Source organism: Loxodonta africana, chromosome 1 (assembly GCF_030014295.1).
Source record: "Loxodonta africana isolate mLoxAfr1 chromosome 1, mLoxAfr1.hap2, whole genome shotgun sequence".
Taxonomy (NCBI): Eukaryota; Metazoa; Chordata; class Mammalia; order Proboscidea; family Elephantidae; genus Loxodonta; species Loxodonta africana.
Window position 1 is genome coordinate 52,271,882 of NC_087342.1, and position 16,708 is coordinate 52,288,589.

Consider the following 16,708-nt stretch of genomic DNA (forward strand, 5'->3'; position numbering starts at 1 on the left):
ACTTTTCATTTTTCTCGAGCTGCTCTCTGGATTCTTTGTCTTTGGTTTTAGCGAAACTGATTATGATAAGTCTTGGTGTTTTTCTTTTAGGGTCTATCCTACATGGGGTTTGTTGAGCTTTGGATAGCCAGCTTTTTGATGTTCATATTAGGGAAGTTTTCTGTCAGCAAATCTTCAATGATACACTCTATCTTTTCCGTTTTCTCCCCCTATTCTGGAACTTCAATCACACACAGATTTTTGCTTTTGTTTATATCCCACACCATTCTCAGGGTTTCTTCAGTTTTCATCATTCTTTTTTCTGATTTTTCCTCAAAAAAAAAAAAAAAAAAGTGGTATCCAAGGATTTGTCTTCAATTTTGCTGATCCTGTTTTCCATTCTTTCAAATTTGCTTCTAAAACCTTTTATTGCAGGGTCCATTTCTGAAATCTTGTTGCTTATCTTTTGAATTTCTAATTGTTGTTTTTGTACGATTTCTTGTTATTTATTTTGCCGTTTTGTTCCTGTATTACTTGCCTGATTTCTTCCATTGTTTGTCTTTTCCTTGATGCTGTCTGTAATTTCCATGATTTTGTCTATTTTTCCTTATTTTTGTCTGCATTTTCCTCCATCTGTTGGAGAAACCTGAATAGGAGAGTTTTGAATTCACTATCAGGTAGTTCCAGTGCCTTTTGTTATAGCAGAAGGTCCTCTGGTGTTTAATGCTGGATGCTTTCTGGAGGCATTCTCTCCTGGTTTTTTGTGTTTTGATGTTTTCTGCTATCTATGGGACATTCAGGAATTATTTTCTTTGTTTACTGATTGTAGATTTGATTGTTTTTGTCTTGCGTTTTTGTTTTATTTAGTTATATCTGGGCAGGTGGGTTGGGTGTGATTTGTTGCTTGCTCCGCTGTGGGCATGATACTTCTCACCACCTCTTCCAGATGGGCGGGGCCGGTCACTCAGCTATGCTGCAGCTAGGTAGGTTCAGCAAGGGTGGAGGAGCAGGGATGGGTCGTTTGCCAGACAAATTGGGGGCGATGGGATGGGGCTGGGGGGCATTGCAGGGTGGGGCCTGGGGGTGTGCATCGCTTCCACTCAGGGGTGTGGCACTCTGTGCAGGGTGCAGATAGACAGTAGGGAAAGGAGAGGTTGTGATATGTGTAGAGCTAAGTGGGTAGGTGGAAGAAAAGACAGAAGAAGGAAACAAGGGCAAAAAAATGTTTAAAAAAACCCAAAAATGAAGTAAAACAAATAAATAAGAAAAAAGTAAGTAAAATGGTGGTGTGGTAGGATTCCGTGGGTGGGGGAGGGACAGACCTGGTGAGGCTGTGTGTTGGAGGCTCTCTAGCTGAGCAGTGTGGCTCAGCATGTCAAGAAGTGGCGTGGTGGCCCACAGGGCTAGGTGGGCAGGGGAAAGGAAAGAGAGGAAACAGAGAAGAAACCAAGAAACAAATTTAAAGTTCATAAAAAAATTAAAATAACGACAAAAAAAAAAGTATGGTGGTGGGGGTGCTGGCCATTGGGGCACAGCAGAATTGCGGTGGTGGCAAGCTGTTGTCTCTCTCACTGGTGGCATGGCACGGCCTGTCAGGAAGGGGTGGAGGTAGCACAGGATCTAGGTGGGAGGGAGAAGGAAAAGTGGAACAATAAAGAAAAATATAAAATATGGCACTGAAGGAGCTGGCCTGTGGGGGCAACAGAGACCCAGTGAGGCTGTTGGCCAGAGGCTCTCCAGCAGAGTGGTACAGCACAGCCCACCAAGAAGTTTGGGGAAGCACACAGGGCTGGGTGGATTGGAGAAAGGAAAGGAAGGGAGAGGAAGAAACAAGAACAAGAAAACAATAAATAAAATGGCGCTGAGGGGGCTGGTTGGTGATGGCAGTGCAGACCAGGGGAGGCTGCACACAGTGACCCTCCAACCAAGCTGTGCAGCATGGCCCCTCCACATGGGGCAGTGGTAGTGCACAGGGCTGGGTGGATAGGAGAAAGGAAAGGAGAGAGAAGAAACAGAAAAAGAGAAAAAAAACAAAAAATAACAAACCAAAAAATCACAGCCTGTCAAGAAGGGGAGGGGATGGCATGTAGGGCTAGCTGGGCAGGAGAAAGAAAATAAAGGAAGGGAGAGAGAGAAAAGCAACAAAAAAGCCATTATGTGTGTGTGTATATATATATATATATAAAATAAACAAAAGAGCACAACAAACAAAACAAAAAATCACAGCCTGTCAAGAAGTGGAGGGGATGCCATATGGGAGAAAGGAAAGGAAGGAAGGGAGAGAGAGAGAAGCAAAAAAAAAAAAAACAAGATCAAGAAACAAACAAAAATACAAAAAAAAAAAAAAAAAATGGCACTAAAGAGGCCAGCTGGTGGGAACAAGGTGGACCCTGGCAGCAGTGAGATAGTGTTTCTCCAGCTGAGCAACAGTGACCTGTTGGCAAGCAGTGGGAGGCTGCACAGAGGGAAGAAGGATGGGGGGTGGGAAAGCGTATATCCCTCCTTACAGGGTGCTCTATCTTCTGCTGGGAGCTCCACAGAGTTGCCTTCTCATACTCTCTGTCTGCAGTCCTTGGTGGCTAAGGTCTAAGATGGTGAATCCAGGTGGCAGTGAGCTGGTATCTTTCCAGCCGAGCAACCATGGCCTGTTGGCAAGCAGCAAAGGCCTCATACAGGGAAGAAAGGTGTACGGTGGAAAGTGTATATCCCTGGTTACCAGGTGCTCTGTCTCCGGTTGCAAGCTCCATAAAGTTGCCTTCCCTACTCCCTGTCTGAGTTCTTTGGTGGCTGTAGCCCAACCAAGATGACGAATGTGGCCACATTAGCTGGTAGGGGACCTCCACTCCATAGCTGTCATCATTCTCTGTTCTCCTTCTGTTTCTTATTCCATTTGGTGCTTTATTTGGTTCTTACGGTTCCAAGATTGATGTTTGTTTTATCTGTTTTACTTAGTTTTGGGGGTCTTTCCTTCAGAGAGACGGCATGGTGCTTCTGTCTGTAGTGCCATGTTGGCTCCACCTTAGCAGTAGTTTCTTGATAGGAGAATAATTACCTGCAGAAAAGGGAACAGATATGCTTTAAAATCATAGAGGTCTCACAAAAAGAAAATCTTTGGTGGTTATGAGGGAGGGAAAAGGGGTGGAAGGGAAAAACACTAAATAGACAATAGATAAGGGATAACTTTGGTGTAGGGTAAGACAGTACACAATACTAGGGAATCCAGCACAATATGTCCAAGGAAAGGTCATGGAAGCTCCATAGACACTTTTAAACTCCCTGAGGGACCAAATTACTGGACTGAGGTAGGTGAGGACCATGGTCTTAGGAACATCTAGCTCAACTGGCATAATATAGTTTATAAAGAAACTGTTCTACATTTTACTTTGGTAAGTAGCATCTGGGGTCTTAAAGGCTTATAAGCAGCCATCTAAGACACTGCATTGGTCTCACCCCATCTGGAGCAAGGGAAAATGAAGAAAATCAAAGACACAAGTGAAAGATTAGTTCAAAGGACTAATGGACCACAACTACCACAGCCTCTACCAGACTGAGTCCAGCACAACTAGATGGTGCCTGGCTACCACCACCAACTCCTATGACAGGGATCACAATAGAAGGTCCTGGACAGAGCTGGAGGAAAATGTAGAACAAAATTCTAACTGACAAAAAAAAAAAAAAGACCAGACTTACTGATTTGACAGAGACTGGAGAAACCCTGAGAGTGTGGCCCCTGGATACCCTCATAGCTCAGTAGTGAAGTCATTCCTGAGGTTCACCCCTCAGCTAAAGATTAGACAGGCCCATAAAACAAAACAAGAGTACATGGTCACACCAGCCCAGGAGAAAGAACAAGAAAGGACCAGAAAGCAGGTAAAAGGGAACCCAAAGTCGAAAACGGGAAAATATTGATGTGTCACGGGGTTGGCAACCAATGTCATAAAATAATATGTGTATTAATTGTTTAATGAGAAACTAGCTTGCTCTGTAAACCTTCATCTAAAGTACAATAAAAAGGATTCAGGGCCAAGATGGCAGAGTAGTCAGATACTTCCTGTGGTCCCTCTTACAACAAAGACCAAAAAAACAAGTGAATCGATTATATATAAAAATCTAGGAGCCCTGAACACCAAAGGCAAAGGTGAGGAGTATAACTGAGCGATAGATGAGGGAGAGGTTGTTTAGAAGCAGCGAGGATTTACCAGACCTGACCTGGCCAGCACCTAGCAGCCTGGATCAACGGACACATTTGGGCTGAGGCAAGCAGTAGCATTCAGGACGCATTTTCCACACTGGGAGAGACCAAGCAGTGAAGAGTCTGCTCAAGCCTCTGGATCCCGGGAGAAGCAGTGCTGAATCTGCCAAAGCTAAGGGCAAGCATCTAACCTACTGCAACGGATGAAAAAAAAAAAAAAACCCTTTCCCCCTCTGGGAAGTACCATTCTCCCATTCACCCACTCCCTCTCCACTCTGCTCCAACCCAGTCTGGCTTCAGCAACTGCCATGCCCCTTGGGTCGAAAGTGGAACCCATTGTGCTCCCAGAGCATTCTCCTAGCTTTGGAGAGGGAAGAGATTAACAAACAGGAAAAAATAATCTCCTAGCTCCCCTAATCCGGGAACTCTGGGCAGGCACAGCCCCTTTGCCTAGGCACAGGTATAAGGGGTCCACAGATTTTGAATGCCTTTCACCCTGGCCTAGACCTGTTGTTGTTAGGTGTCGTCGAGTTGGTCCTGACTCATAGCGACCCTATCACAATAGAACGAAACACTGCCTGGTCCTGAGCCATCCTTTCAATCGTTGTTATGCTTGAGCTCATTGTAGCAGCCATTGTGTCAATCCACCTCGTTGAGGGTCTTCCTCTTTTCTGCTGACCCTGTACTCTCCCAAGCATGATGTCCTTCTCCAGGGACTGATCCCTCCTGACAACATGTCCAACGTATGTAAGACACCGTCTCGCCATCTGTGCTTCTAAGGAGCATTCTGGTTGTACTTCTTCTAAGACAGATTTGTTCGTTCTTTTGGCAGTCCATGGTATATTCAATATTCTTCGCCAAAACCACAATCCAAAGGCATCAATTCTTCTTTGGTCTTCCTTATTCATTGTCCAGCTTTCACATGCATATAATGCGATTGCAAATACCATGGCTTGGGTCAGGCGCACCTTAGTCTTCAAGGTGACATCTTTGCTCTTCAACACTTTAAAGGGGTCCTTTGCAGCAGATTTACCCAATGCAATGTGTCTTTTGATTTCTTGACTGCTGCTTCCATGGCTGTTGATTGTGGATCCAAGTAAAATGAAATCCTTGACAACTTCAATCTTTTCTCTGTTTATCACGATGTTGCTCATTGGTCCAGTTGTGAGGATTTTTGTTTTCTTTATGCTGAGGTGCAATCCATACTGAAGGCCGTGGTCTTTGATCTTCATTAGTAAGCGCTTCAAGTCCTTTTCACTTTCAGCAAGCATGGTTGTGTCATCTGCATAACACAGGTTGTTAATGAGTCTTCCTCCAATTCTGATGCCATGTTCTTCTTCATATAGTCCAGCTTCTCGTATTATTTGCTCAGCATACAGATTGAATAGGTATGGTGAAAGAATACAACCCGAACGCACAGCTTTCTTGACTTCAAACCAATCAGTATCCTCTTGTTCTGTCCGAACAACTGCCTCTTGATCTATGTAAAGGTTCCTTGTGAGCACAATTAAGTGTTCCGGAATTCCCATTCTTTGCAATGTTATCCATAATTTGTTATAATCCACGCAGTCACATGCCTTTGCATAGTCAATAAAACACAGGCTAACATCCTTCTGGCATTCTCTAGACCTGTGTGTGCCCATTTCAATAGCATATGTCCTCATTAGCACAGTACAACAGTGTACATACCTGAAGCCTATTTTCAATTGCAATAGACAAGGAGGAGTGGCAGATTCATGACAGTTGACACCACTCTTCCCATTAAGCAAGGTATTCACCTACCCATATCAGGGGCCTGAGGACTGGTGGCTCCACCCATTCTTCCTATCCACCCGCGACAGGGGTCTAAGAATACATGGTGCCTCCCAGTCCTTCGATCCAATAGCATTGGGTTCCCAAAATCCAGCTGCAAAACTCACTCCCTGCACGCTCTAGGGAAGAGGGACACGTCAGCCACATAAGCCGCAGGGGCAGCCGTCAGCCCCCTAAGTTGCTTAGCACATAACCCCCTATTGCAGCCAGATAACTGTGCCTACTCCAATCACCCGTACATAGCCCTGCCAGTCTAGAGCTGTAGGTGAGAGCCTGTACCACACACTTGGAGATCAACAACCTGGACACCTGAGCTGAATCCACACAAGAAAAGTAAACAAACTTCTGGGCTCACATACCTAGTAACAGCTCTAACCACTTCGTCACAGGACACGAGAGCTTCAAAGATGCCAATAATCAAACTAGCTCACATGACCAGCTTATTTGGGCATATCAAAACAAAACAATAAGCTAGGACACAGTAAAAAAAGATAAAATACATAAATATAATAACTTATTGATGGCTCAGAGACAACAGTCAATATCAAATAACATAAAGAGGCAGACCATGATGGCTTCAGCAAGTGACCAATGCAAAGAACCAAGAAACTTTCTCGAGGAAGAGAAGGTCTTGGAGTTACTGGAGGTCAAATTCAAAAGATTAATATACAGAACTCTTCAAGAGATCAGGAAGGAGATCAGGCAAAATGCAGATCAAGCCAAGGAACACAAAGACAAAGCAACAGAGGAACTTAAGAAGGCTATACAAGAGCATGATGAAAAATTTAACAGGCTGCAAGAATCCACAGAGAAACAGTGAACTGAAATCCAAAAGATTACCGATAAAATTTCAGAATTAGAAAACTCAATAGAAAGTCATAGGAGCAGAATTGAAGCAATGGAAGTCAGAATCAGTGAGATTGAAGATAAAGCACTAGACACCAATTTATTTGAGGAAAAATCAGATAAAAGAATTTTAAAAAGTGAAGAAGCCCTAAGAATTTTGTGAGACTCTATCAAGAGGAATACCCTACGAGTGACTGGAGCACCAGAATGGGGCGGGGGGGGGGTGGGTAATGGAAAACACAGACAGAAATTGTTGAAGATATTTTGGCAGAAAACTTCCCTGATATCATAAAAGATGAGAAGATATCTATCTAAGAAGTTCATCAAACCCCACACAGGGTAGATTCTAAAAGAAAGTCACCAAGACATGATCAAACTCGCCAAAGCCAAAGATAAAGAGAGAATTTTAAAAGCAGCTAGGGATAAATGAAAAGTCATCTACAATGGAGACTTAATAAGACTAAGCATGGACTACTCAGCAGAAACCATGCAGGCAAGAAGGCAATAGGATGACATATACAAAGCCTTGAAGGAAAAAAAAATTGCCAGCCAAGAATTATATATCCAGCAAAACCGTCTGTCAAATCTGACAAAATTAGGGCATTTCCAGATAAATGGAAGTTAAGGGAATTTGTAAAAACCAAACCAAAATTATAAAAAATACTAAAGGGAATTCTCTGGTTAGAAAGTCAACATCAGATAACAACCCAAGACTAGAACACAGGAGAGAACAACCAAATATCAATCTAGATACAGAAGTCACAAAAATAAATCAAACCTAAAACACTGAAAATAGGGAAACAGAGACATCAATATGTAAAAGATGACAACATTAAAACAAAAAAGAGGGACTAGACCTGTCATATGGAGAAGAAATCAAGGCGATATTAAGAAATAAAAGATAGGCTTTAAACTTAGAAAAATAGAGGCAAATGTTAAGGTAACCACAAACAAGACTAACAATCCTACACATCAAAATAAAAAAGAAGAAAAACATAAAGAATCAGCAAATACAAAATCAACAACAGTGAAAAAGATGAAAAGAAAATACATGAAGAAAAGCGACTCAGCACATAAAATTAAGTGGAACAAAGAAACTGTGAACAACACACACATACAAATACATCAAAATGACAGCACTAAACTCAAAGTTATCAATAATTACACTGAATGTAAATGAACTAAATGCACCAATAGAAAGACAGAGTGGCAGAATGGATTAAAAAAAAAAAAACACGATCTGTCTATATGCTGCCTACAAGAGACACACCTTAGAATCAAAGACACAAACTAAAACTCACAAGATGGAAAAAAAAAAAATACATCAAGCAAACACCAATCAAAAAAGAGCATGAGTGGCAGTATTAATTGCTAGCAAAATAGGCTTTAAAGCAAAATCCACCACAAAGGATACAGAAAGACACTTTATAATGATCAAAGGATCAATACACCAGGAGGAAAAAACCATAATAAATATTTACCCATCCAATGACAGGGCTCCAAAATACATAGAATAAATTCTAACAGCACTGAAAAGGGAAATAAACAGCTCGACAATAAAGTAGGAGACTTCAACATACCACTTTTGGTGAAAGACAGAACATCCAGAAAGAAGCTCAATAAAGACACGGAAGATCTAAATGCCACTGTCACGGATTGAATTATGTCCCCCCCAAAATTTGTGTATCAACTTGGCTAGGCCATGATTCCCAGTATTGTTGTCCTCCATTTTGTGGCTGTAATTTTATGTTTAGGATTAGGGTGGGATTGTAACACCACCCTTACTCAGGTTACCTCCCTGATCCAAGGTAAAGGGAGTTTCCCTGGGGTGTGGCCCATACCACCTTTTATCTCTCAAGAGATAAAAGGAAAGGAGAGGGAGCAGAGAGTTGGGGACCTCATACACCAAGAAAGCAGCACTGGGAGCAAAGCACATCCTTTGGACACTGGGTCCCTGCAGTGAGAAGCTCCTCAGTCAGGGGAAGATTGAGGACAAGGACGTTCCTCCAGAGCCAACAGAGACAGAAAGGCTTCCCCTGGAGCCAATGCCCTGAATTCGGACTTGTAACCTACTAGACTGTGAGAAAATAAATTTCTCTTTGTTAAAACCGTCCACTTGTGGTATTCCTGTTATGGCAGCATTAGATGACTAAGACAGGCATAATAAAGCAACTTGACCTCATAGACATATATAGAACACTCCACCTAACAGCAGCGAAGTATAATTTCTTTTCCAACTCACGTGGAACATTCTCCAGGATAGATCACATATTAGGCCACAAAACAAGCCTTAACACAATCCAAAACATCAAAATATTACAAATCATCTTTCTGAGCATAAAGCCATAAAAGTAGAAATCAAAAATAAGAAAAGCAAAGAAAAAAAGTCAATTATGTGGAAACTGAACAACACCTTGCTCAAAAACTACTGGGTTATAGAAGAAATCAAGGACAGAATAAAGAAATTCATAGAATCAAATTAGAATGAAAACACATCCTACCAGAACCTTTGGGACACAGCAAAAGCACTGCTCAGAGGTCATTTTATAGCAATAAATGCACACATCCAAAAAGAAGAAAGGGCCAAAATAAAAACATGAACCCTACAACTCAAACAAATAGAGAGTAGCAAATATGCCCACGGGCACCAGAAGAAAGGAAACAATAAAAATTAGAGCAAAAATAAATGAAATACAAAAACAATTGAAAGCGTTGACAAAACCAAAAGCTTATTCTTTGAAAAGATCAACAAAATCAATAAACCACTGGCCAAACTGACGAAATAAAAACCTGAATAAGAAATTAGATGGATGATACCAAATGAGACCTAACTGAAATTAAAAGAATCATAACAGAATACTATGAAAAATTGTACTCCAACAAATTTGAAAACCTAGAGGAAATGGACAAATTTCTAGTAACACACTACCTACTTAAACTAACACAGAGGTAGAACAACTAAATAAACCTATAACAAAAGCAGAGATTGAAGAGGTAATTTAAAAACTCTCAACATAAAAAGCCCTGGCCCTGATGGCTTCACCGGAGAATTCCACCAGACTTTCAGAGAAGAGTTAACACCAGTACTACTAAATGTATTTAAAAAAAAAAAAAAAAAAAAATTTTTTTTTTTTTTTTTTTTTTTAGAGCATAAGAAATGGTGGAATACTCCCAAACTCATTCTATGAAGCCAGTATAGCCCTGATACCAAAACCAGGTAAAGACACCACAAAAAAAGAAAATTACAGACTAATATCCCTCATGAACATAGATGCAAAAATCCTCAACAAAACTCTATCCAATAGAATTCAACAAAATATCAAAAAAAATAATTCACCGTGATGAAGTGGGATTCATACAAGGTATGCAGGGATAGTTCAACATTAGAAAATCAATCGGTGTAATCCATCACATAAATAAAACAAAAGATAAGAACCACATGATCTTATCATTGATGCAGAAAAGGCATTTGACAAATTCTAACACCCATTCGTGATAAAAACTCTCAGCAAAATAGGAAGAGAAATTTCTCAACATAATAAACGGCATTTACACAAAACCAACAACCAACATCATCCTAAATGGAGAGACTCTGAAAGCATTCACCTTGAGAATGGGAGCCAGATAAGGATACCGTTTACCACGATTCTTATTCAACATTGTGCCGGAGGTCCTAGCCAGAGCAATAAGGCAAGAAAAAGGAAAAAGGGCAACCACATTGGTAAGGAAGAAGCATCCCTATTGGCAGACGATAGGATCTTATACACAGAAAACCCCATAGAATCCACAAGAAAAGTACTGGAACTAATAGAAGATTTCAGCAAAGTATCAAGATATAAGATGAACATACAAATCAGTTGGATTCCTCTACATCAGCAAAGAGAACTTCGAAGAGGAAATCACCAAATCAGTATCATTTACAATAGCCCCCAAGAAGATAAAATACTTAGGAATAAATGTAACCAGAGACATAAAAGACCTATAGAAAGAAAACTACAAGGCATTACTTCAAGAAGCGAAAAGAGACCTACATAAGTAGAAAAACTTACCTTGCTCATGGATAGGAAGACTCAACATTGTGAAAATTTAAATTTTACCCAAAGTGATCTACAGATACAATGGAATCTCGATCCAAATTCCAATGACATTTTTTAACAAGATGGAGAAACGAATCACCAACTTCATATGGCAAGGGAAGAGGCCCCGGATAAGTAAAGCATTACCGAAGAAGAACAAATTGGGAGGCCTCACACTACCTGATTTTAGAGCCTATTATACCGCCACAGTAGTCAAAATAGCCTGGTACTGGTACAACAACAGACCAATGGAACCAAAACAGCCCAGTACTGGTACATAGACCAATGGAACATAATTGAGAATCCAGATGTAAATTCATCCACCTATGAGCAGCTGATATTTGACCAAGGCCCAAGGCCCATTAAATAGGGAAAAGATAGTCTCTTTAACAAATGGTGGTGGCATAACTGGATATCTATCTGCAAAAAAATGAAACAAGACCCATACTTCACACCATGTACAAAAACTAACTTAAAATTAATTAAAGACCTAAATATAAAATATAAAGATCATGGAAGAAAAAATTGGGACAATACTAGGAGCCCTAATACATGGCATAAACAGAATACAAAACATAACTAACAATGCACAAACACCAGAAGAGAAACTAGATAACTGGGAGCTCTTAAAAATCAAACACTTATGCTTATCAAAAGATTTTACCAAAAGAGTAAAAAAAACAACCTACAGGCCAGGGAAAAATTTTTGTCTATGACATATCCATTCAGGGTGTAATCTCTAAAATCTACAAGATACTGCAAAAACTCAACAACAAAATGACAAATAACCCAACTAAAAAAATGGGCAAAGGATATGAACAGGTGCTTCATCAAAGTAGGTATTCAGGAAGCTAACAGATACATGAGAAAATGCTCACCATCATTAGCCATTAGAGAAATGCAAATCAAAACTACAATGAGATACCATCTCACCCCAACAAGGCTGGCATTAATCTAAAAAATACAAAATAATAAATGTTGGAGATGCTGTGGAGAGATTGGAACACTTGTACACTGCTGGTGGGAATCTAAAATGGTACAACCACTTGGGAAATCAATTTGGCGCTTCCTTAAAAAGCTAGAAATAGAAGTACCATACGATCCAGCAATCCCACTCCTTGGAATATATCCTAGAGAAATAAGAGCCATCACACAAATAGATATATGCACTCCCATGTTCATTGCAGCAATGTTCACAATAGTAAAAAGATGGAAACAATCTAGGTGCCCATCAACAGATGAATGGATAAACAAATTATGGCATATTCACACAATGGAATACTACGCAACCATAAACAACAAAGATGAATCCTCAAAACATCTGAGAACATGGCACCCTGAATTTGGACTTCTAGCCTCCTAAATTGTGAGAGGATAAACGTCTGTTTGTTAAAGGCATTCACTTGTGGTATTTCTGTTATAGCAGCACTAGATAACTAGGACACTATTGTTGCAACCACTGTGTTAATTCACCTCACTGAGAGTTTTCTTCTCTTTTGCTGACCCTCTACTTTACCAAGCTTGATGTCCTTCTTCAGGGACTGGTTCCTCTTGATAACATGCCCAAAGTACATGAGAGGAAGTCTCATCATCTTTACTTCTAATGAGCATTCTGGCTATACTTCTTCCAAGACAGATTTGTTGCCTTGTTGAGTTGGCTACAATTTCCTTTAAAATGTTGACTATAATAGTAATAGTAGACATCTTTATTACTGACTTTCTGAAATATTCTGCTGAGATTTCACATTTAAGAATGATGTGGTTGATAAAAGGGTCAATTAGTCAAGAAGATTTAACAATCATGAATATATATGCATCCAACACTGGGTACCTAAATATATAAAGCAAACACTGACAGAATTGAAGGGAAAAATAAATAGTACTACAATAATTGTTGGAGACTTCACTACACCACTTTCAATATTGGACAGAACATCTATAAAGGAGATCAATAAGGAAACAGAGGACTTTAATGACACTATAAACAAACTAGACTTAACAGACATAGAATACTGCATGCAAAAATAGCACAATATGCATTCTACTCCACCGCACATGGATTACTCTCCAGGATAGACCACTTGTTATGTCACAAAACAGGTCCTGATAAATTTTAAAAGACTGAAATCATACAAAGTATTTTCTCTGACCACAACAGAATGAAGCTAGAAATCAATAACAGAAAAAAAAAACCTGGACAATACAAAAACATGGAAATTAAACAACTCAGTATTAAACTACCAGTGGGTCAAGAAAGAAATCAGAAGAAAAATCACAAATTTCTTAGAGTCAAATGAAAATGAAAGCAGAATGTATCAAAACTTAGGGGATGCAGCAAAGGCAGTAAGTACTCAGAGGGAAAGGTATAGCAATAAATGCCTACATGAAGAACGATCTCAAATCAACAGCCTAACTCGACAACTCTAGGAAAGAGAAAACTAAGCTAAATTTACCAGAAGAAAGGAAATAACAAAGATCAGAGCATAAATAAATAAAACGGAAAACAGAAAAACAGTAGAAAGAATCAATAAAACCAGAAGTTGGTTCTTTGGAAAGATTATATTGACAAAGAAAAGATGCAAATAACCAAAAAAATACTAATAATAATAATAAAAGAGGGGACATTACAAAGGACCTGATAGAAATAAACAGAATTACAACGGGCTATTATGAAAAACTGTATGGGAACAAACTAGATAACCTAGATGAAATGGACAAATTCTTAGAAGCACACAACCTACCCAAACTGACTCAAGAGGAAGTAGAAAGTCTCAACAGACCCGTAACAAGTGAAGAGGTTGAATCAGTGATCAGAAATGTCCCCAAAACAACAAAAAAAGTCCTGGGCCAGACAGCTTCATTGGGCAATTCTACCAAATATTTAGAGAATTCTACCAAATATTTACACATCAATACTGTTTAAACTCTTCCAAAACATAGAGAAGGAAGGCATATTTCCTAATTTAGTCTATGAAGCAAACATACCCATCATACACAAACCAGACAAAGACACCACAAAAAAAGAAAATCAGAGGCCAGTATCTCTTATGAATATAGTTGCAAACATCCTCAACAAAATACTAACAAACAGAATCCAAAAGCATGTTAAAAGAGTCATACACCAGGACCAAGTGGGATTTATTTCAGGAATGCAGGATGGTTCAACATTAGCTAATCAATCAACATAATACACCATATCAACAGAAAAAAGGAAAAGAAGCACATGATCATCTCTATGGATCCAGAAAAAGCATTTGATAAAATGTAACACCCTTTCTTGATGAAAACCAAGAAGATTGGAATAGAAGGGAAATTCCTCGATATGATTTGGGGCATATATGAAAAGCCAATAGCCAATATTATACTTAATGGAGAAAGACTGAGAACTTACCCCTTGAAATTGGGAACAAGGGTGCCCACTTGAACCATTTCTAGTAAATATTGTATTAGAAGTCCTAGCCAGAGCAATAGCACAAGGAAAAGTAATAAAAGGCATCCAGATTGGAAAAAAAGAACTAAAATTACCTCTATTTGTGGAAGATGTGATCCTATAATAGAAAATCCCAAATAGTCCACAAGAAAACTTCCAGAGCTAATTAGAGAAATTTAGCAAAGTTGCAGCAAACTAAAATCGATTGGGTTTCTACACACCACCAAGGAGAAACCTGAAAGGGAAATTAGGGGAGGAATTCCATTTACAATAGCATCTAAGAGAATAAAATACCTAGGAATAAATCTAATCAGGAACGTGAAGGACTTACACAATGAAAACTATAAAATATTGCTTACAGAGATTAAAGAAGACTTAAATAAATGGCAAGATCTTCTGTGTTCATGGATTGGAAGACAATATTGTTAAGATGTCAATACAACCCAAAGCGATATATAGATTCAACACAATCCCGATCAAAGTTCCAACAGCCTTCTGTACAGAAATAGAAAAACAAATCCTCAGCTTTATATGGAATGGCAAGAGGTCTCAAATAGCTAAAACAATGTTGAAAGAGAAGAACAATGTAGGAGGACTCACACTTCCTGATTTTAAAATACACTATACAGCTACAGTAATCGAAACAACCTGGTACTGGTGTAACAATAGACACACAGACCAAAGGAACAGAATTGGGAGTCCAGAAATAAACCCACACATTTATGGTCAACTGATTTTTGACAAGGGTGCTAAGTCCATTGGTTGGGGAAAGAGGGTCTCTTCAATAAATGGTGCTGGGAAAATTGGATTTCCACATGCAGAAAAATGAAACAGGATCCATGCCTCACACCAGACACACAAATTCAAAATGGATTAAGGACTTAAGTGTGCAATTTAAAACTGTAAAATTCTTAGGAAAAAAAAAGTAGGGGCAGCAGTGTCAGTTGTGCTTTTAACAATGGATTATCTAATAACAAAAGCACAAACAGCAAAAGACAAAATAAATAAATGGAACCTCACGACAATTAAAAACTTTTGCTCATCAAAAGATTTACCAAAAAAGTGAAAAGACAAGCTACTGACTGGGAGAATATCTTCAGAAACCACATATCTGACAAGGATCTAATAACCAAGATATATATAAAACTTCGACAACTTAACAACAAAAATACAACCCAATCAAACAATGGGGAAAGGACTTAAATAGACATTTCACCAAAGAGGACATTCAAATGGCCACCGAACACATGAAAAGATGTTCAGTGTCATTAGCCATCAGAGAGATGCAAATCAAAATCACAATGAGATACCATTCCACTCCCACCAGGATGGCTAATATTTTAAAAAAACAAAACAAAATAACAAATGTTAGTGAGGATGTGGGAAACTGGAACTGTTATCTATTGTTGATGGGAATGCAAAATGATACAGACATTGTGGAAAACAGTGTTGCAGTTCCTCAAAAACCTAAAAATAGAACTACCATATGACCCAGCAAACCTGATTCTAGGTATATACCCAAAACACTTAAAACCAGAGACTCAGAGACTTGTACACCAATGTTCATTGCAGCACTATTCAAAATAACCAAAAGGTGGTAACAACCTAAATGTCCATCAACATATAAATGGATAAACAAAATGTGGCACATACATACAATGGAATACTACTCACCCAGTATGAGAAATGAAGTCTTGATACATCCTACAATATAGATGGACATGGAAGACGTTATGCTAAGTGAAATAAGCCAATCACAAAAGAACAAATATTGTATGACTTGACTTACATAAAAATAAAAGAAAATGCAAATATATAGAGAACAAAGCTTATTAGTGGTTACCAGGGGGCAAGAGGGAGGGGGAAAGGGGTTGTTAACAGTGATGGAAATATCCTATCACGTTGATTAAGGGTAGAGTCACACAGCCAATTAGTATAATTGTTGTCAATGAATTGTACGCATCTAAAAGTTGAGTTGGCAAAGGTTGTGTGATATATTTACAACAATGACCAAAAAAAAAAAAAAAGAGTAGCTGCTGAGGCTGCTTATATACAACCAAAAACCTCATGGGATTTGGTTTCTTGATTTGGAGGTTTAGGGTCATGGTTTCATGGGACATCCCAGTTAATTGGCCCAATAATTACATTTAGTGCATCTGTCCTACCTCTTAGTTCATTGCATAGTGCCTGTGGTCTTAAAAGCTTGCAAGCAGCCACCCAAGGCACAACAATTGGTCTATATTCACCTGGAGCAACAGAGGAAGGAGAGTCAGGAATAGAAGGAAGATACGGAATATATGGCTAATTGCCTCCAAGAACAAGCACCTCTTTTGCCATGAGACCAGAAGAACTGGATGCAACCCAGCTACCATT

General features: G+C 39.2%; 1 protein-coding gene across 1 annotated transcript in view; it reads right to left on the reverse strand.

The window, feature by feature from the left end:
- Nucleotides 1–2,354: 2,354 nt before the first annotated feature.
- Nucleotides 2,355–16,708, reverse strand: part of C1H6orf52 (chromosome 1 C6orf52 homolog) — a 56,696-nt gene continuing 42,342 nt past the window's right edge. Inside the window, exon 7 of the mRNA XM_064280595.1 lies at nt 2,355–3,031. Within this exon, the coding sequence (XP_064136665.1) occupies nt 2,949–3,031 (83 nt within the window). The 3' untranslated portion in view covers nt 2,355–2,948. The remainder of the gene's footprint in view (nt 3,032–16,708) is intronic.